Raw genomic sequence first — 21,391 nt, 5'->3', positions numbered from 1 at the left:
TCTAAATCTTACACATGGGAAACCTGAGGACTGTTTGGGGCATCTTTTTACCAGCAGTCTCTGTGGGGTTTCAGCCAGTACCTGTTGAAACTCCATCTCTGCAGGTTTAATATTTAAAGACTGTTGAGAGTTTGGTTCCCCTTAGAGATCAGGATCGACGTGTCCTCGCGCTCCTGGTCAGCACAGCAGCACCCTGAAACGCACTGAAACGCACTGAAGGGATCTGATCTGCTCCGAGACCAGGTAGGTCAAGGTTTTTTTTTTTTTTTTTTCAGTTTTGTCATGTTTTCTGCTTATTTGAAAGTGAATGTGCTTTATGATTAATTCATTCAATTCGTAGTTTGGCAGTGTGGCTCATTTTTCAGTGCATTCAAATCACTTTGTTTATCAAAAGAACTGGCGTTGTGCCAGTTCCTGCCGAGTGAGATGTAAGATTTGTTCTTATATAGCGCTGTGAAATCAAGGAAACTGAAAATAATCCCGCAAATTAAACTTTGGGATTTTCAGTTTTTCCTGTGGCGAAGCTCGTAGCTTATAGTAGCTTGGAGAGGCTGACAAAAGGATTACACTCCCTGAGTGAATCAGCTGTGTGAGCTTTTTGACATCTGCAAATAGTTTGAGGGTTGAATAAGAGTTCATGATGCAGGTTGAAATATTTTGGGATTTTCAATTGCATATAAATTACAAATTTTCATCTGTCTCTGATCTCGGTGGCTTTAAAACGATATTAACTATCTTTTCTCTGCAGATTTTGGACGGATCAACAGAGCCAACGCAAGAAGAGCAGTGACAGCCAAAACACACTTGTATACACAATGTATGTGAACTCTTCTGGAGCTGAGAATGGATCCTATTCACTGACCTTCCTGGGAAAGAGAGTAGGGAGACATCACTCTGTGGCTCCTGCAGGCAAGCAACGTGAGTGTATAAGACATCAACACAATTCATCTCAATTCTGTGTTCATCTTTAGGGTGGTAATGACGTCCTCGTGTTCATTTCTGTATCAGATACCAGATTATAGGCTGAGGAGGAGGCTGCTCTGTGTGATGAATGTGAAGCAGGCGGACAGGTGAAGTTAGACGAGGCTTAAATATTTCAGCTGCTCGGCTGCCCCCGTTGTGAAGCAGTGGAGCGGTCAGTGTATCAGAACAAACATACCACACTGTTCCTGGCAGGGTCTGGTGTGAGATCTGGCTATGATGGCCAGCCGGGGCCGGACTTAGATTCACCCGCACATGCAGACACACACACACACACACTAATAGACAGGTGTATGTACACGTATCCTAAATGACAGTAGAATTAGCTGGTGGTGACTCCAGCTGTGGCAGAAATAGATGCAGATGTGTTCTGTGGGGCCTGCATCCAGAGGTCTGTGGGTTCTTGTGAGATATGTACAGAGAAGACTGGTTTCATGCCTACATTATGTTATCCAGATGTTTCTGTTACCTGCAGCTGTCTGTTCTCCTCATCCTGCCTCCATCTTCACCCGTCCATCTCCATGCAGCAATAGTTTGCCTTTTTATTTTGAGTGAACGAGTAAAGATTATACCCTGTTCTTCATTTATTTTTCTGTCTGGACATTCAAATTTCCTTTTTAAATCATGTACATCATCTGAAAGTTTTGATGTATTTATTTATTTTATCAGGCGCCTGGGAGACCACTGACAGGTCTGGCTGCACTGAGGACTCTCTGGTGTCCTCGCGGCCCGCACGGGTCCCGGTGGCAGCACAGGTGCTGGAGGATTTACCAGGCAGCGTACCGGAGCTGAAGGATGAGAGGCCATGTCCAATAATGCACAACAGACAGTTTGACAGCACAGCAGGTCAGAGCGGTGTACTCCTCCCTACACACACATTCATGCAACCACTGAGGCATAAACTGTAGCATAATCTCTTTCAGCTTTTGGTCTTATTACTTTTAACCCCTTACTAAACTCCAACCAACACTCTGTCTGCTTTCAAGCTCATGCAGCAGATAACCTGATTTTTTTTTAATATTCCCAACTTTTCCCAGTAATTCCTGACATACAGTAATTTCTGTTTTTCTACTAAAAGGTGTTTCTGGGAGGAAGGTAACAGCATGACGGCACGCCCACATTCCTGTATGAGGAAACAAAGAGGGGAGAGGGTGGGCTGGGGACGGGTGTGGGACAGAGAGTTGTAAAATATTCAAGGGAAATGTGTCCGTATTTTAGACATACCTGGCCACAGTGATGGATTAACTTGAAAATGAAAATAAACAGGGACTAACTATTGCTGTCTTCTCATTTCATATAAACTCATAAATAACTGAATTACTGACAGTACCTACATTTTGAATGTATTTTCAGAAATAAACATGTAAATAGACATTAAACTGGCTGCTAATCATAATGGTGAGGATGTAATACCTGTTTAAAATCTATTAAATAAAATGTTAAACTGTTTTACTGAAGTTTATGTGCTTGATTTTTTGCCATGACTATTTCCATTTTAGACATTTTTGAACTGCAATAAAATGATGATAAATACATGAACATATCGTACAACATCAGTTTTTCATATGAAAAATTATGAAGGTAACAAGTTGCATGACTCTATTTTAAATATATCTATACACACTCAATTACACAAACAAACACACACACACACACACACATAGTTGAAGGAGTGACTTATGAGCTCCAGCACCCGATGAAAGTATTTCATGAGTTTGACATTCATCTGTACAGAACAATTTGATTATTTAAAAGATCAGTTTTACTTATCTGCAGCAGTGATATTTTAGATGGATATGTTTCTCAGGGGATTTTTTTTAATAATAGCATGAAATATTGCTGGACAGAGAAAAATCCTCAAAACCTAATAACGAACCACATGTAAGTTTTTAAAACTGATTTATTATAAAATGTAATAGCACATTCACAACTTCGCAATATAATTTTGCAACATATCTTATGTTGCTGTTACTCTTGCTCTTCCCCTCCTCTTTCCTTTGCCTTTTACTCTGCTCCCTGAGCTGACTCCAACTGTCCACCAACATTTTCTTCATTGTTCAAGATGTTGTTCTTCACAAAACTCTGTGGATGAAGAGGTGGGCTGCGTTCAGGCGCTGGATTGGCGTAGATCGAAGGAAACACCCCGGACAAGAGAGCAACCCAGGTGCTGTAAAATGAAGAAATATAGTTTGTGGAGAAAGAGGAGGGGTGCTAGTGTCTGTGTGTGTGGGTGTGTGTGTGTGTGTGTGTGTGTGTGTGTGTGTGTGTGTGTGTGTGTGTGTGTGTGTGTGTTTGTGTGTGGAAAAAGTGTTCAGATTCTTTCAGTCTGTAAGTGGTACTAAGGAAAATGCATCAATACAACAATGTAAAAGTACTCCACAACAAGTGCTGCATTCAAAACTTGACCCAAGTAAAACTGCCCTAATTTTCGCAGAACAAGTAAAAGCACTTGTTTGCCAGACAACAGCCCCTGTGGCTGATATTTCATTGCATAATAGGACATGATTAGATACTGATGCATCTCTGTGTCAAACAGCATTTTACTGCTGTGGCTGGTGGAGTTAGTGTTATTTACTCTACATTTAGGTAGAGTAGTCCAGAGGTTCCCAAACTGGGGGTTGACCCCCCTCCAAAAGGTCACAGGATGAATCTGAAAGGTTATAAGATCATTAACGGGCCTCCAACAATTATTTAGATAAAAGTGTTTGAAAAACGGTTTGATCTCAAACAATTATAAAACATTCATATTATAGTAACTAAAACTGTCAAACAGAAGAAAAATGTTCCTCTGAAATGGAGTGAAGTAAAAGTACAAGGCAGTGGAAATATTCATGTAAAAGTATATGTAGCTCAAAACTGTGTGAATGCACTTATTTAGTTTCCACCTCTGCTGTGATGGGGTGTGGAAGTGAAAAAGATAGAAACTGTGGCAGCTGAAATCAGAGAAGTGAAGCTTTCTACTGACTATCACTTTCATGGTTCTGAACTGCATGGTGATTTCCAGCATGTTATATCCGCAGGCTCGTCAGAATCACAGCTGTCAGATAGCAGCGATGCAGACCAGGCGACGGAAGAAGCTGAAGGATCACAAGATGCCAAGATCTACATCCCCTATGAGTCAGCCGAGCACTGCATCACTCAGGTAAAATGATGAGCGTCGGCAGCGCACAACAAATACTGTTTCTCATTCAGGCAATGTATTTATATTCAGAATAGAATCAGTTTTAAACCATTAGACATGGATACTGAAAAAACATTGCAGAGTGAGACAGTGAGAGCAAATAAAATAAGCTTCACTTTATTTCATGAAATGGTGACGTGTGACTTGGGGCTCTGTCCAGTTGTTCAGTGAGAGGGCATGCAGGCACACAATGAACACACTGTCAGACACTGTGTTGTGGTCTCGCTCACACTCACATGGTTAATCTGATGCTGCTACTGTGGCCCTGGAAGGCATCTCATCAGGACCATGATACTATTTTGTGTATGTGAAGTCTGTGTGTTTGTATGCACTCCACAACAGATAGCCGAGGACATGGAGGCTATGAAGAGACGACACTTGGAAATGGTGCAAGAGCTGGAAGAGAACTTTCAGATCACAGCACGAGAGACACAGGTGAGGAAGTGTCTGTGCTTGCACGTGTGCGTGTGTGTGAGAGAGAGAGAGAGAGAGAGAGAGAGAGCATGCACTAAAACATATCTAATGCAAATGACGGTGTGTGTTATCAGGAATGGACCATGCAGAAGATCAGATCTCAATACCAGAACAAGTTAAACATTCTGCGGAGGATCCTGGACCTCTACCAGGAGAAGGTGGAGAAGAAGAACGCTGACTGGGAGAGGAGAGTTGCGGTCGGTGTCGTCCGTCTTTCCTTCAGAGTCATCTCTTACTTAAGAGTCTCTTTTGTTTCAAACCAACTCCCTGTCCTAACGTCTCCCTCATCTAAATATCTGGCTTTCCCCCTGTGATGCCTGCAGCTCTCTTGTGGCACACTTTGTTCTTTCTGCTCATAAAGTTCAACAACACAGTCAAACTCTCTGACCTCTGCTTCAAACTTTGGAATTAGTTAATCAGCAATACTTGTGCACACATTGTCATCAGTATAGGTGACATATCAAAAAGTAATTTATCTATTCATCTCGTCGCCTGGCCCTGTTTCCTGCAGGCTTTGACTGCACAGAACGAGCATCTGCTGGAGGAGCAGAGAGCTGAGAGGAGGAGGAGCAAAGAGGAGACGCTGCAGTGGCACAGAGAAAAGGTGGAATTCTCTCTCTCATGTCTTCCTCTGAACTGGAGCGCCCCCCTGTGGCCATATTTCAGTATAAACCGTTTAATTTTGTTACATAATTATCTTCTCTCTCTCTCTCTCTCTCTCTCTCTCTCTCTCTCTCTCTCTCTCTCTCTCTCTCTCTCTCTCAGAGCAAAATGCTGGAACTGTTCTCCAACAGGCTGGACGTCCTGCACAGCCACCAGGCCTCCAGTGAGTCCACGTGCATGCATTCATATGCATGTGTGATCATTACATATTACACCTTTATTAATGCTCTGTGACACTGTACAGCACTGCAGGAGCTGCAAATGGCCAGACAGGAAGTAGGGAAAGTCCAAGAATTGTTGATGGTATCATCACAGGAGCAGCAGGAGGAAGCAGAGGAAGGTGAAAGCTCAGAGAACAAAGGACAACAACAGACTGTGGTGGGTTGGAGTTAGTTGCCATGGCAGTGCTGCTCATATCTCAGAACATGATCTAAGATTATAAACATGTGAACAGAAAACCAACAAAACAATCTAACCTTCTTAAGAACATGATCATATTACAAAGACATTAAACATTAAACATTAAACATGTTTGAACTGATGTATTTGGATGGTAGCTGAAGTTTCAGAGGTCGATATCGCAAACATTATGCACATAAAAACAAAACTATTCGCATGGCTGGTGGTACAAAATAAGTTTTTGTGATTTGGGTGTACTGGCCTTTTGTATTTGCAGGATTGCGGTGAGTCAGATCTGCCACTGGAGGGGGCTAAAGCCCGTCTAGAGGAGCTGAGGGAGAGTTTGTACCAGAGGGAGAGAGAGATCACTGAGCTGCTGGAGGCAGAGAAGAGCCATGTCCCTCCTGTTCCTCCGCCACCCTGCAGTCTTCTGCTTCCCACTGTCATACACAAGGTGCTGTTCAACTATTAACCTATGTGTGAACTGTTAACTGTCTGCGTATTTTATTATTATAGATGTGGTTTTTGCTGCAGTAAATGCTTCATTTCTCCCTGAAAAATGATCACCCTGATTTTATGACTTTCTTGTACCAATACCATAACATTGCTTTGTTTTATTTTCAAGGCGCATGCAATCTGCAGTGCAGTGACTGAGACCAGAGCTCTGTTGGACCAGATGATTGAGGAGAATCAGGCTGCTCTGGTTGAAGCCAGACACAAACTAGACCGTCTACAAGCGGCCAAAGAAGACAGTAATGGCAAAGAGGATAAGACTTCTGACCATGAGCGGTTAGATATCATGGAAACAGTTGGCAGATATAAACAATATATGGTTTCTTATTGGTTGAAATAGCCACAGCCAGTCTCATTACAGAAGTGGCTAGTTTAAATTGAGCCAACTTTTGTATTTTCTTCATTCCTTTTGTTGTCTGAAATATAATAATCATGAAAATGATTTCTCTTCCACACTTCAGGTCATATGAATATGAGTCAAGTTTGTCATTACTACAAGCAAAAGTGAGGGAGTACGAGGTCTCTCAAGTGGCTTTAGACTGCATCAAAACTGGAGAAAGCCCCGTAACAAATGGTAAATAAGTAACTCCCCTGAATATGTTTCTTGCTAAAGCTAAATGAATCACTACATTCACTTTACATGCATCCAGCAGTCATGTTGACATGGACTGTGATTGTTTCTACATTAGATTTGACTCACTGAGTGTACAGTGCATCCACTTACATCAGTGGTTTTAATTTTTAATTTTATTTAATTTTTTTTGCTCAGATTGTGACACAGACTCAGAGTTGGATGACATCTGGGGACGAGGGACAATCCGAACCACAGAGGGAGTGAAGAGCGTCAGTCAGCAGCTCCTCTTACTGCAGGATCAGGTTGGTTTTATATCACATAGGTCAGTGTATCAGCTCAGATCAAGCCTCAGGGGTAAAAAAAAATACTGATGATAACCTCCCAGCTGCCCTGTACACTAGTAAACAACAAACTTATGTACCAGAAGAAGTATTTGTATTAACCTGTGCCACTATATGACATCAGTGGTGATCATTGTGAGCGTCCACAACCTGCTACTGGGTCATACTCCGACCTTTGACTTGACTTTTCTATGGGTTTTTAAGTTTCCGGATGCAGAAGAGGTTTTGGATTATTAAAAACTGGTTTAGCTTTCTGTTGTCATACCTGTGTGTTATCGTGCTCTTCTCTCAAGCTCAAGCAAATTAAAGAAGAGAAAAAGAAAATAATTGAGAACTACACTTCAGAAAGAACAATGAGGAAGAAGTACTACAATATGGTGGAAGATATGAAAGGTACACGTTAGCCAGCATTCAGTGTTAATGCATGGAATTAAACACCAGAAAGTGAGGCCCTCTCAGTTTAAACCTCAGCTTTTTGAGGTTATTTATGTTTTTTTTTTTAACCCCACAGGTAAAATCCGAGTGTTTTGTCGGATTCGTCCAGTGAGCAGAACCGAGGATGTGCAGGGTGAGGCCGTTGTTGTGGATAAAATAGACGATTACTCTGTCACCGTGGAAACCCCTCGTGGGCTGAGGGAGTTTCAGTTTGACAAGGTGTTCAGTGCTGAAGTGTCTCAGGAAGACTTGTTTCATGACACCTACAGGTGAGGGGTAATGTGCTTCCAAATCAGGGACTAATACAGTATGTACACATATCTACAACAACACACGTATAATGGGCACCAGATGTGTCTCGTCTGGGTTCTGATAGTTTATAGTACATCCTGAAGTTTAGGTACAAGTACTTATGTAATATATAATGTATCACACTGATGGAGGCCCCCAGATAATCTACAAATGTTTTAAAGCTCGCAGCTCAGAAATATTTTCCCCGCAGACTCATCCAGTCGGCTATTGATGGTTACAACGTCTGTATCTTTGCGTACGGCCAGACGGGCTCAGGGAAGACCTTCACCATGGTGGGGGACAAGGAGCAGAAGAATCCCGGGATCATACCGAGATCTTTTAATGCCATATTTGATATCATACGGGAGAACAGTACCAAATTCGACTTCAAGGTAACAGACCACTGTAATTAGATGTTACTGGGAGGAAAGATCTTAGATTTTACTTGAATTATGAGAACCTCCCATCAACTCTTTCCTCTTGTCTCACCCAATTTCTTCTTGTCCCTTGTGCTTCTTCATCTTTCTGCCTCAGGTTTCGGCCTATATGCTGGAGCTGTACAATGACAAGCTGCAGGACCTCTTTGTGAGCCTGGCTGGTGAGGCCCATGCACAGCCCCAGTCCCATGGGCAGGCCAGGCGGGTGGAGATCAAGAGGAACAGAAAGGGAGTTGTGTTCGCCCAAGGAGCAGAGACAAAGGAGGCTTCCAGTGCCCAGGAGCTCTACGCTCTGTTCCAGCAGGCCTGCGCCAACCGACACATCTCTGCCACCAGTGAGTTCTCTGTGCCGTGCTAGTCTGTGCCGTGCCGCCCAGTTCAAACAGTGTCCTGCTAAATGGTTTGGATTAATTGTGTTAGTTACAGTCAGTATGGCTACAGCAGCTAGGTACATCATTACTGGACTGGACGGTGAGCGGCAGAGCAGCCAAATGGTGAATCAGCAACACTGTGTTATAGGTGCACACAGGTCATCAGAGGCTGTACAGGATACACTTAATGTTTTAGTTTAACAGAGCTAGAGCCACTACAAAATTATTACTAACTATTACAACAATCTATAATCTATTGACAGTGGATACTGAAACATTTGTAAAAACCTCACACACTATATGGAAGGAAGGACGGTACAAAAAAACCCACATTTTTTGTATGTATGTTTTTACAGGTAATTACGCTATTTTTTTTCACCTTAATCATTAACAACTTGACTATAGGTGAAATGATTAGACGATTAATTGAAGTCAAGTCATTTGTCACAAAAAAACGGCATTTAAGACAAACAATTGATCAGTAATTAAAATAAATTTTAGTTGTAGCTCTAATCTTGACTACAAGTTTATTTGAGAGAAAAACTAAATTAGTGAACTTTTTTCGGTTATGTTTCACAAGAGATGAATGTGGAGAGTTCCCGCTCCCATCTCATTGTTGGAATCATGGTGGAGAGCAGGAACCAGACCAATGGGAGCGTGATCACCGGGAAGCTGAGCCTCGTGGACCTGGCTGGCAGTGAGAGAGCAGCCAAGACTGGCGCCAAGGACCACCAGCTGAAGGTTTGCATGCATATTATGTTTTTGATTGGCCCATCAAGTGACAGTAAGGATGATTGATATTTCTAATGGCCTCTTTAAATTCCCCTCTCTTCAATAGGAGGCTAACTCCATCAACAAGTCTCTGAGTGCCCTGGGTGATGTGATCTCCGCCTTGTCTGCTGAACTGTCCCATGTACCATACAGGAACAGCAAGCTGACACAGGTAACTTTTTAAACCAGTAAAGTTTAGCAATCCAGTTTGATTCAGTTGTGAAGGAATTCAAACTTTATTAACTTCAGACACAAATTATAAAAAATAGCAATGAAGTTTCTTGTGATTTCTCATGTGTGGTCATGCTAGGTCATCCAAATCTGACCTGTGCTTTTAATGTCCCTTTAGGTGATGCAGGACTCCCTGGGTGGCAATGCCAAAACCCTCATGATCGTCAACATTTCTCCTTCAGAGTGCAACCTTGATGAGACTCTCACATCTCTCATGTAAGAAACAAAGACACAGAGAGAGAGAGAGAGAGATTATTATCATTTATTTGAATATTAACAAACTGAATAACACCTGAACCTCCTGAACCTTCCAGTTACGCAACAAGAGTGAAGGCCATAACCAACAATGCTCAGAGGAATGTGGAAAGCAAAGAGATTGCCCAGCTGAAAGAGGTGCATGTCACTATAATGTGCTACAGTTGTGTCAAAACCATGAATCTATATTTATGAAACTGAAAGAATTTGATAACCCCATTGAAACAGTCATACCAACTTTATTTCTGTTTTAACTTTTCTCTGACAGGTGATCAATAAGCTGAGGTCAGGACAGACAGTGGAAGAGGAGGATGTTTGATCTGGACTACACTGCACATTGTGCACAATAATCCACTTAAGTGGTGAAATGGGATTGTTTGGACCATTTCTTGTATCTTGTATGCTTAAGCCGCAAATACTTCTGAACTGGCATTTTTGGGTAATTTAAATCATATTTAGTCACATGGAGGGATGGGTGACATCACTATAGGGCATTCAGGGCGTACAGCATACAGTGGCGGGGGGTGAGAGCTTCATGACGGCGGGTAAAGGCAACCGTTAGACGGGCACTGTTTAAAAGCTGCCAAAGTTTGCAGGGGAAATTTATGGATTTTTGTTATTTATAGGCATTAATATATCAAACGAGAGAGACCTCCAAGGTTTTATTTCCCTTTAAATGTCTATATACTAAAGTTTTATGTAATCATCCATTTGAAGAAGGCAGTAATTTAATTGAGGAGTCATACAGAGATTTATTCTGCTGTTTATTGGTTTGTTGTTCTCTTCAAGCCTTGGCTCAGACTGGAACAGTCACAGCAGATCCAAGGCTTCAAACAGAAATCATTTGAGCCAGGATGGCATTTCAGTGCTGATGGGGGATAACAGGTTCTATAAGTAGGCTGCCTTTTGTCTGCATTTGGGCCTGATCTTAATTGTTCATGATTTTTTATCGATACCGCGGGCCCCACAAGAAGTTTGTCTTTGTTATGCCACATTAGCTAGCTTTGCGTGCTGCGTTTTATTGGCTGCTTTAGATCAGAGGCCACTCAGCACATGTTCACCGTGATTTGTTATTCTTTAATGACGGCCATAGTTTCAATCATACTGCGAGCTCTGTGGACTAGAACAAAGTGAGGGACAAAGACACAGAGCGCTACAGAGAGCACATGGAGAGGGAACAGGGTTGATGAGGGGGCTGAGGTCTCATCCTCTGGGTGATTTTTGTTAATCAATCAACACAAAGCAATTCACTGTAAATGGTTTGCATACACGACCACCCACTGGCAAACAGTGAATGATGCCTTAATACAGTTAATGACTGCAGGCTTGCTGTCACTATATGACTTCTGTCAGTATACATTTGTATAGAGGACAACTGAGAGTTATCATTCTTGTACAATAAGCTTTAAAGGACAGGATTACCTTGGAAATAGAAATATTACAAGTACAACACAGAGGTTAAGCACTTCTTTTCTTATTTTCATGTTGCATGTTTCACCACAGATATCATGATATGCATCATACAAAGGCAATGTTAGATGCTGACTACTGTTTTACTTCATAATTAGTGCTTTTATCTGAACAAGATTTAATGAAAGAAAAATCTGCACATATCATGGGGTAAGTTTTATCTCACTCTTATTGGTCTACTTTTCCGTTTTAAAATGTTGTAAAAAAAAAAAAAAAAAAAAACTTAACAAAGCCTGCTGATAGTATAAACTATAATGACGAGAGCCCGGTGCTCAGAGATTTAGTGCTCTGAGTTAATCTTTTCAGGAGGTAATTAAAGGTAATTAGGTATTATTAAAAAAAGTGAATACCTGAATACCTATGACAGTTATAACGCTCACAACAAATGTCCAAGGAACGTGTGTTGAAAATATGTCCACACACACACACTAACCAGAAGGCCTGGTGGTAACTCTTTTAATCTCTCTAATTTCATTTCCTTAGTTTAGGAGTCTTTCGGCATGATACTCAAAACTCACATATACAAAAAAAAGATCAATAATTGGACACATAGCGTTTGGTTTGATATAACATACAGTTTTATTAGCCATTTTTGACAGTATAGATATCTATTTGGGGTGCACACATTCAGTTAACTTTCTTTGTCGATTTTGATATATTAGTTTCATAAACTTATTTCCAGGATAATTCAGTTTTCTTTGAGTTACCAGTTCCAGGGGATTGCAGCTGGAGTTGCCTGGTTTCTCCAGTGTATAGGCTGCTAGCTCGGAGGCTGTTGTTTCCTGTAGCGAAGGAGATTTTTAAAACAGTAACAGGCAGGGAAAGTGGAAATGGAGACATGCTGCAAATGGAAGGCTTATACCCACAATCTACATCCAGTGAGTCAGACTCATGTCAGATAAACCTTGGTCCCAATCACCAGCTCTGACTTGGCTTCCTAGCTAACTTAGCTTGCAAAGTACAGATATTATTTTACTCCTTGTTTTATGTAGCATAATGGGTATCCGAGGTAAGCTATAGCGTAAGGATATGGAAAGCCCCACCCCCCAAATTGACAGGATTGGTTTGTTATGTATGAATCCTTGGCTGTATGAATTTCTGCTTGTTTTGTCCATGATATGTCTTGTATCATATAAATAAACAACATATGATTTTTTTTAACAAGGTTAAAAGTTTGATTTTCATTGGAAGGGGTCTTTAAATTTTACACTGCCTAATACCATTCCTACACAGCCTAGAGGTTGGGGAAGGGTATGACCTGAGGGTTGCCAGCTCAGACTTCTCCAGGACAGAAGAAAGTTTAAAATAGAGAATAATGTCATGAACACAACTTTCAAACTCTCCATTTAAGGGCGAAGTTTCCATAAGTTATTCAAACACATACTGCCATGCTTCTTTACATTTAACTTATGAAAATAGAACTGCCTGATTTCACACTTCGCTGTCCTCTTTACCTCCCTCAAAGATGTCTGGGACTGTGTCTAATCTGAGTGTGTGGGAGGTCACAGTACTGATGGGAGACGAGGAGGAGGTTCAAAATGTCTGAATATATACTTTTGCGTCATTCCTCAGAGAGCCACTGGGGGAGACTGGAGATGGGACAGATGAGTTAGCTCGGCAGTGTTTGCCTTGGAGCTACAAAAAAAGAGGAGGAGGAGCCAGGGCAGGGGGATAAAGACAGGAAGAAATGAGGACATGAGGGGGATGAGAAGATGAAAGGGAATCTAACAGATGAGGAGGCAATAGGAGAAAAGTTGAAACGAGGAAGGAGAGACGAGGGCCAGCGAGAGTGAGGATGAACCCTGCATGAACACAGTTTGAGGCCTGAAGCGATGATCACCAATCTGAAACACCCTCTCTCTCCCTCCCTCAGTGTTTAACTGTAACTAATAACTTGAGATAAAGAAATTTAATGAGGGGCTGTTTTCGAGCTAGTTTCATTTTTAATGTGGTGGGACAGGAAGGCAGGGGGACCCTTTAGAAGTACAGGCACAGAAGCACTTTGAATGACCCTCACCCAGTAAAGATTTTGCTCAATACAAACAAGTTAGTCCATGGTAAATGCTATGTCTATCTATTTTTTGATATCTTAGAAATACTTTTTTACATACAGTATATTTCCCTTTTGTAGTTCATGTGTGTGCTTATGGTTTTGACCCCTTTTGCCAAAACAAAAACTCCAGTCTATGAACAAGGTATAATGAGAGGTACTATATCTCTGTGGTGTTAGGAAGGTTAGCCAAAGATGGTGGCTAATAGAAATAATAATTAGTATTTATGTTGTGATATTCCAAAACATCCACACAGAGCATCATTTGGGTTTTTTGAGGATCTAAAACCTCGAGGAGATCATGATCCTGTACGGACGTGGTTTCATAGTCAGACCGAAATCAGTGCTGAGATCCAGCTCCTGCCCTGGAACATTTTCAATCCGCAGCCCATGGAGCAGCGTGGTGAGAAAGACAAACATCTCCAAGCGTGCAAATCCATCACCGAGACAGCGTCTCTTCCCCATGCCAAAGATGAGAACCTTCTCCGTCAGCTCCTTGTTGAGGAGTCCTGATGGACCCAGGAAGCGTTCAGGCCGAAATGTGTCCGGGTCACCCCAAAGATCACTGAGACATCGTGAGAAACACGAAGACCATTAAAGTATTAAAACACAAAAACACTATCTTCTCAGCTGAAAGAGATCAGCATACTTCAGTCTTTACTGATACAGCAGCATGTCTTATTAAAATCTAATTCAAAGTCCTTATTAGGTGATGATTGCTCGTGGCTACTCACATGTCATGATTGACTTGATACTGGTTAATGAAGACACATGTGTCTTTGGGAATGAAATATCCATTCAGGGTGATGTTTCTTGTCGTACTAAAAGAGCGGAAAGGCGAAGACTGCATTAGCAACAATACAGACAACCTGAAATTTACTGTATAAAAACATTTTGTCTTACCAGTGAGGTATGGTGAAAGGGACGTAGGAAGCATGACGAAACACTTCATATATGAACGCCTCTGTGAAAGGCATCTTGGGCTTATCTGAAAACCTGGGCAGTCTGGCTGTGCCAATGTGGTCATCTACATGAGAAAAAAAACACCAAACCTATTAGAAATGAATGGAGAACTGAGTTTGCACAACTTGTAGAACTTGAGTGTTATGTCTGTTGAGTGACTTCAAGGCCAGACTGACCTCCCACCACCTCCCCCAAATGTGTTGGTCTGTCCTTACAGAGACAAAAGGAGAGGTGCATTCAGGCGTTCCTATTAAGCTTGCCAAGTTCAGAAAGTTCACCCAAATGGCTGACGATGAAGTGGTGAGTAGCAGTGATAAAGTACAGCTTCATGCTAACATGTTCAGGCTGTTTACAAGAACAAACACTGCTGTATTTCCAAATATCTTACCACACATTTTGGGAGTTGCAATAGAAACTAGACACAATGCACGGGATTTATCACCTCAGCTGGGATACAGGTTAAGTCAGGGTATGGCCAGTAGAGCCCTTGAAGTCGGGGTCTGCAATGACATCAAACTAATGGGTTTTTGATATAAGTGATAAAACTGCATGATCAGTGGGTTTCATTCAGACTTCAACAAATGTTTCCTGTCTGTAAAATTCAGCTGCACTTCAGTTCATTAGGGTATAAAGGGCCGAGATGTGTTTGAGTTTGTCACATTTCATTAAACATGCACTTCACAAATAATTACTATGACATAAAGTTGTAGTACAGCTACTGTACCTGCTGTAAACAATAGAATAAAAGCTTCTAAGTCAATTCAAGTTTAATTCAGTTTAATTCAAGTGATGAGTATGTGAAGAATGTTAGACAGTCTGTGTTCAATGCCTTGCGTGTTACTGCCTTTGTGTCAGTCTGGAACAACTCTCTAACCTTTCTCTCTCTGGCTGTTTGTGCCTCCCTCTCTCGTTCTGATTCATCCTGCCTTTTCTTAGTGTCTCCCTCTCTCTCTCCCTCTCTCTCTCTCTCTCTCTCCCTCTCTCTCTCTCTCTCTTTCTCTCTCCCTCTCTCTCTCTCTCCCTCTCTCTCTCTCTCTCTCTATCTCTCTGTCTGTGAAAATGCAACGTGCCTCAGAACAGGCAGCACCAGTTCTGTCAGCCCACTTCAAAAGTAGCTCTGGCATCAGCAAATTGGACTGATCTTTTGTGCGTTTCTCTCGTGGCTGTCAGATTCTGTCTGTTCGGGAAGGGCACTCGGGTTGGCTATTGTTGGGTCTTTATTGTGTCGATTCTGCCTGTAATGTTGATACTTCCTAACAGACATCACATTTGCCTGGTTAGTCCTGTGATGATGATAAATTTGTTACAAAGAGATGCATTTTCACATGTTTGTGTCCTTGAAAACATCTTTCAACTTTCTGAATCCTTTTTGGTGCATATTTTATGAGATAGGTTTGACAATAGTCTGGTATTGGACTCTGCAATAGTCTGTATCTCAAACATTAAGATCTACCATATGTGAAGCAACACCTATAATAAACCACCGGCCAAAATCTTTTCTCATTAGTGATGTGCAAATCATTAACGAGCAACCTTCTATTTCTGAACTATGAGTCATTCATGAGACCCGACCCTGGACAGGCTCTCGCTATTCAGCATAGCATGGATTCTCTCTCCTCTGATGCAGTAATGCTCTGTGAGCAATGAATTAACCACAGTTCCCTCTGGCTCCCTTTCTGGTAAAAGTTTATCTCGGTATACAAATTAAAATGGAAGCACAGCACATTTTGTATCATATAGAGAGCAGAGATTTGTCATATTAAAACATAAGACAGCACCTATATCCTGGTGTATTCTGTCCTGGATGTTGGGAAACTTGATGAGGTACAACAGGCTCCACTGTAAACCAGCAATGATGGTGTCGAATCCTTGAGCAAAACACAAACAACACAACTGCAGTGACAAGAGAGTCATCACCTTCATTAATATGATCAGTTTAATGTCATTACCAGCAGCTTTGTCAATCGGTGTTAATATAAGTGAGATGTCACTGATTTCCAGTGTGTCTAACCTGCGCCAAAGATGTCTATGACAGTGTGAATGATCTGAGAGTTGGAGAGCACAGACGTTTCCTTATTTTCTTCCCTGTCCTCGCAAAGTGCAATCAGAGCATCTGTAATGTCCCGGATACAGTTCTGCAATCACAAGCACGCACAAACACACACACACACACACACACACATACATAAACATATATAAACATATATATGATATATTAACATTTGACTGTAGTTCTGTCTTTGTTAAATCACTGAAGAATCACACTGTTATTATTAACAATAAGGTGATTTGTCAGAAATAGAGGTTCAAAATTTAAAAGCAATAATTAGGGCAGAGACAGTAATCAGTTACGGTACGGCGCGTGTCTTCCAGTGGGTTGCTAATTCCTAATTAGAGTGCGTGCGAACATTTTAGCCACTCTGCACAAGAACAAAGGTCCCTCCCAGGGAACTTGTTTGTTATTTTTTTGGCTACAGTTGCACTCACAGCTACTACTGCATGAGTGCAATGTCAGATTAAACAGTGGACGGCAAATTAGTGGAACAGACATACTGTAAAAAAGAAAACAACACTTACAGACACGCCATCCACCACATGAGGCCGTTCTGAAAATATCTTGTTTGTATTTTGTGGTCACTGTAGCAATAGATTGGCTTAGGTCAAGTTTAATTAAGCATAATCAAACCAGTGATCAGTCAGTCAGTATAATACATTTTCATGTTACTTAACCACTCATTAGGGTATATAAATATTTATTTCCTATTGTGTGTCCTTCAAATAAAAGTGTAATATTAAAACCAAAATAAATATGTAATGTACTTAGTCGTGAAATTCTGAGATGCTGCTTTTGTTCCTCAACAAAACCGTAATGTTTCGTCATACAAAGCAGGGGATGCTTTCAATTTTACTGGCACTGCATTAATGTGTAATTATGCATTTCCCTTTTCATTTCCCCCTACTTAAACAATATAAATTCTGGTCTACTAGGGTGTCTACCAGGCTCCTTACTTTATCAAAGGTGTTGATGTGTTCCTCAATGCTCCTCTCCATGAATCCATTCATCCGGCGGATGTGCTGGACCATCTTCCTCAGAGAAGGACTCGGAAAGTAGCGAAACACGGGAAAAAAATCAGCCAGGTTCCCGGCTGCAAAGATCCTCAGCACCTCGTTGTTGATGTGGACAATAGTGAGAAACTCCTTGTCATTATAGTCGTACCTTTTCCCAAAACAGAGGGCACACACAACATTTGCCACTGAGGTAACCAAGGGCACCACTGGATCTATACCCGTCATTTCTTGGCCCATTTCCCCTTTAGCAGCAACCTGCTCCCGAATCACCTCCACCATCTCAGCAGCCTCAGCACAGACATGCTCCTCCAACAGGCAGGTGGCACCAGATCCCCTGGGCTCAGCCTGGGAGAAAGACCTGAGGGCATTCTTACACAGCTTCTTGTGGAGCATCCAGGCCGGTCCATACTTCTCACTGAAGGTCATACTGGTCCCGTTGGCTACAGCAGAAAAGGTGAAAAGGTCAGGCCGTCCAGCAAAAGCTTCCCCCTGCCGAACCAGTGCCTGTCTGATGGTGGTGTATCCACTCAGGACCACAACAGTCAGAGAGCCCAGACGCATCTGTGGTGAAGGAATGAACAAATGACTGAATGAAAGAAAATTCTTAAAATCTTTTGCCCATCTAAAATATTTCACATACCTTGAAAACATCACCGTACTGGAGCCTCAGATGGGTTAGAGAAAGATGAATCTGGTCCCCCATTTGGAGGAGATTGCCAACAAGCGGCCACGGTGTAGGGCCAGGAGGAGGGGGATATTTTGTGCGGTCCAGTTGGGAGGCGTGATGGCTCTTGCGGCCCCTGAGGGCCATTAGGAGGAGGGTGAGAAGACACAGACCAATAGTGACACCAGACAGGGAAGCACAAGGGTTCTCCTTGATGGGCAGAGTCCCAAACGTCAGTCTCATCTTGCCTGGTAAACTGCAAAGATACTGAGACATGGAGAGTGAAAGTGAAAACTTACGTATAAGAAAGAAAAAAATAGACCCTTATTAAATTAATGTATGTCAAAAAATTGTGACAAGTGCTAAAAATATATGTATTTTTTCACAGAAAGTAAGTAAGAAAGCTATTAAAAGAAAGAAGAAAAACAAAGGAAAAAAAACAAACAAACACATATATAAGAAAGAACAAAATATGGGAAACAATTTTGTTAGAAAACTCACCTTGCAGTGTCCTCTGTAACTCTGGAGTAAGAAAAATAAGTAGAGAGCCAGACTCAGATGACAGAGAGCAAAGCAGAGACAAAATCCCTCAGCAGGCAGAACTTTGAGGTCCGATCCTGGGGAACTTAGTGAGAGTAGCTCACAGTCCGGGACGTCCCTTTCAGCAGCAGCTGGGCCCCCTGCAGAGGGAGCTGCTGCCCGCTCACAATAGAGAGGCACACATGGCGAGAAACTTGGCTCAGGGTTTAGGACGAGTCCGGCCAGACAGTGACCGTATCGGCCCATTTGACCGCCGACCGGAACCATTCACAACATGGGCCCCTCCCCTCCTGTTTCTTCTGTCCTTAACGAAGTTGGAGACTGTTTTTTAGAGTGTATATGTTTAAAAATAATTTTCAAGGACTTAAATGTTGTGAAATGTGTTTTAAAACATAAAGGGATGGAAAAAAAGCCAAGAAAACAAATACTGCCGATGAGCATCCTGCAAATGTACCACAGCCATCCACTGATTCATACATTGTGAAGCAAGGTAGTTTATAGCTCGTGTGCAGATACATTTTTGTTTTTTTTTAGCCAATCTCTAAATGAAATTAAAATATGTAAATTTACTTTTGTGTTTTGCAAGGAAAAGGGAATTTACATGAATCCATTGTTAGTGAAATATATAGTTATGTCTGAATTGTTATTATGGAGCAATGCAAATAATGAAACATCCCTGTTAACTCTTAGCCACTCTTACAGCACTTTTGACACTTTAAAGTAAGTTTTAAAAGTGTTGATGGATATATATCTGTGGTTTTAGGTACCTGACCTTTGAATATGGGACTTTTAACCCTGTGATATTAAAACTTTTACATCAGGAAAACACCTGAGTGTTTCCTCCATCACTGGTTCACAGACCCCACCACTGCTTTATGAACAGTGTAATTGCCATATTGTGTCACAAGGGGACGCTCTCTGTCTGCTAGGGGTGACTTCATGTCCCTGCAGTTTGACTGCAGCCTGCAGTTCATGCTCTCGGGCTGCATATCAACTAGTCATGGTAGTAATGATATGTATACGTATCATACATGATACTGTCACACCGCCAGGTCTATCAGTATAATCATTTCATTTAATAACATTTCCCTTTCATTCAAGCAGCCATCATTTTTACTTTTTATCATTTGTAATATTTACCTTGTGGCCTCTAATAGATTATTAAGGTCCTTTGTTTCTCTCTTATATTCTCTCCTTTATTTCCAACCTTTTCCCTTGTGCCCTCTTCCTTCATTTTCACTATCTTCATCCATGCCTACATTACATCCTCCTGCCCAGTTCTCTCACTGTCTTTCACTCTCCATCTTTCATTCCTTTCATTCTCCTTTCTTTCTCAATCTCCATCGAACTGTCAATTTAGCTCATGCTCAACTGTGGGACACCCGGTGCTGTCAGGCCGAGCGACAGCTCCTTTGACCTAGTAGTCCAACTCCTCTCCAGGCCGAGGCGGTCCAGTCATGTCATTAACTATGGCAGACAGAGCCAAGACACACTGACTCTGTGGAGCCAGACTAGATGGTGAAGTGTCTAGAAGGAGATCGTGTTGCTTATATTCAAAGATTAAGACCAGGGTTACTGACCTAACGTTCATACATGACTCAAAATACTTGAATGAGCATATGCATGTGTTCAACATATACAGACTGCTACTACTGCTAAATGATATTAATATTTAACAATGATAAATACCAGGCAAAAACTTTGCCTTCACAGTACAAGCTTCAAGTTATCTAAATGACAGGCCACATACATTAGTATGGGAAGATGGTTTCCACTGGTTTTGCACATTCCCTAAATGCAGTTCTGCTGATCTTTTCATTGTTTAACAAGGGTTAATTATAGAGGTTGTGTTGTCCCGGGGGATATTTCTCAAAGGGATGTGTGTATTTCTAGACCAAAATAGGCGCATCAGACAAAGTTATGTGATCACATTGTTCCTGGGAGACAGTGAAGCAGCAGGAGGCCCCTTATCAAAGCAAACATCTTCCCAATTATGTTTGCTGTGTTGTAGATGGGCCTATCCAGGCAGTTTGGCTGAATTGATTCATAGACAACAGAAGAAATACAGCAAGTGGCCCTCACTTGACTGAACACAGCTTGTGGTTGCCTTGATTTGCAGCATAAAAAGTTCATGTTTATACAGGTGTAGGTTATCTCTATAGTAAATTAGAGTACAGATAGACAGATGAAGATAATGTCATTGATAATGTTCTTCAAGTGTCAATAATAAAAGTATTTGTCATGGAGACAGCCTCTGTGATTGTTATATTGTTAATTTATCATTGGTTTATTGTTTGGCTACTAGTACAACAATGTGAAAGCAGCATTTTACTGTTGCAGTTTGAGGGTGCTAATTTTAAAATTTCTATCTGTTTAGGAATGTAGCTACCATAGCTGAAAAATTTAATCAGCAAAGTAAACACTAGGCTAACTCTAGCTGTCAGATAAACTGTGCAGTAAATTTAAATTTCTTTTCTAAATATAGTTGAATATAAGTAGTCTATGAAGTTGCGTTTAATGGAAACATTCAAATTAAAGTACCTCAAAACTGTACTTAAGTGTGTTGGGGCTACTTGACTAAATGTAGGTTAAGTTTTACTGACTGCCTGTTACATATCAAATATACACAATATATATGAAAAATACATATTTTTTAAGGCTAATATTTAAAAACTTCACCTTACCACCTTACTGTGTTTCACGGTCACATCATCATGC

General features: G+C 41.4%; 3 protein-coding genes across 3 annotated transcripts; 2 read left to right on the top strand and 1 right to left on the bottom strand.

Moving 5' to 3' along the window:
- On the top strand, positions 1 to 2,429 carry LOC147817536 (uncharacterized). The gene is made up of 4 exons (XM_087170369.1): positions 1 to 243; positions 749 to 918; positions 1,651 to 1,827; positions 2,060 to 2,429. The coding sequence occupies exons 2-4, from the start codon at positions 816 to 818 to the stop codon at positions 2,086 to 2,088; spliced, it is 309 nt and encodes a 102-aa protein (XP_087026495.1). The 5' UTR covers positions 1 to 243; positions 749 to 815; the 3' UTR covers positions 2,089 to 2,429.
- A 4,972-nt stretch (positions 2,430 to 7,401) lies between these two features.
- On the top strand, positions 7,402 to 11,530 carry kifl (kinesin family-like). The gene is made up of 9 exons (XM_023393971.2): positions 7,402 to 7,519; positions 7,638 to 7,830; positions 8,064 to 8,244; positions 8,387 to 8,624; positions 9,241 to 9,401; positions 9,499 to 9,603; positions 9,781 to 9,878; positions 9,977 to 10,055; positions 10,186 to 11,530. Exons 1-9 carry the CDS (start codon positions 7,480 to 7,482, stop codon positions 10,234 to 10,236), a joined length of 1,146 nt encoding a protein of 381 aa, XP_023249739.2. The 5' UTR covers positions 7,402 to 7,479; the 3' UTR covers positions 10,237 to 11,530.
- A 2,153-nt stretch (positions 11,531 to 13,683) lies between these two features.
- Positions 13,684 to 18,376, bottom strand: cyp1d1 (cytochrome P450, family 1, subfamily D, polypeptide 1). The gene is made up of 7 exons (XM_023393970.1): positions 18,110 to 18,376; positions 17,410 to 18,030; positions 16,412 to 16,535; positions 16,179 to 16,268; positions 14,341 to 14,464; positions 14,172 to 14,258; positions 13,684 to 14,002 (listed from the first exon to the last, which is right to left on the bottom strand). The coding sequence occupies exons 1-7, from the start codon at positions 18,374 to 18,376 to the stop codon at positions 13,720 to 13,722; spliced, it is 1,596 nt and encodes a 531-aa protein (XP_023249738.1). The 3' UTR covers positions 13,684 to 13,719.
- Between the last annotated feature and the right edge of the window lie 3,015 nt (positions 18,377 to 21,391).

This window comes from Seriola lalandi, unplaced genomic scaffold (assembly GCF_002814215.2).
Source record: "Seriola lalandi dorsalis isolate HSWRI2012SDOR001 ecotype SW California unplaced genomic scaffold, Sedor1 jcf7180002054945, whole genome shotgun sequence".
Lineage (NCBI taxonomy): Eukaryota > Metazoa > Chordata > Actinopteri > Carangiformes > Carangidae > Seriola > Seriola lalandi.
The sequence above is the reverse complement of the archived record's forward strand: the minus strand, read 5'-3'. Positions and strand labels throughout refer to the sequence as shown.

Excerpts from the sequence above, each read along its gene's own strand:
- LOC147817536 (XM_087170369.1), top strand. The coding sequence starts at position 816 with ATGTATGTGAACTCTTCTGGAGCTGAGAATGGATCCTATTCACTGACC. Across the intron at positions 919-1,650 it reads GGCTCCTGCAGGCAAGCAAC|GCGCCTGGGAGACCACTGAC; the intron begins GTGAGTGTATAA and ends TTATTTTATCAG. Across the intron at positions 1,828-2,059 it reads ACAGTTTGACAGCACAGCAG|GTGTTTCTGGGAGGAAGGTA; the intron begins GTCAGAGCGGTG and ends TTCTACTAAAAG.
- kifl (XM_023393971.2), top strand. The coding sequence starts at position 7,480 with ATGAGGAAGAAGTACTACAATATGGTGGAAGATATGAAAG. Across the intron at positions 7,520-7,637 it reads TATGGTGGAAGATATGAAAG|GTAAAATCCGAGTGTTTTGT; the intron begins GTACACGTTAGC and ends TTAACCCCACAG. Across the intron at positions 9,879-9,976 it reads GAGACTCTCACATCTCTCAT|TTACGCAACAAGAGTGAAGG; the intron begins GTAAGAAACAAA and ends TGAACCTTCCAG.
- cyp1d1 (XM_023393970.1), bottom strand. The coding sequence starts at position 18,376 with ATGAGACTGACGTTTGGGACTCTGCCCATCAAGGAGAACCCTTGTGCT. Across the intron at positions 14,465-16,178 it reads CAGAATACACCAGGATATAG|ATGACCACATTGGCACAGCC; the intron begins GTGCTGTCTTAT and ends TTTCTCATGTAG. Across the intron at positions 14,003-14,171 it reads TATCAAGTCAATCATGACAT|TGATCTTTGGGGTGACCCGG; the intron begins GTGAGTAGCCAC and ends ACGATGTCTCAG.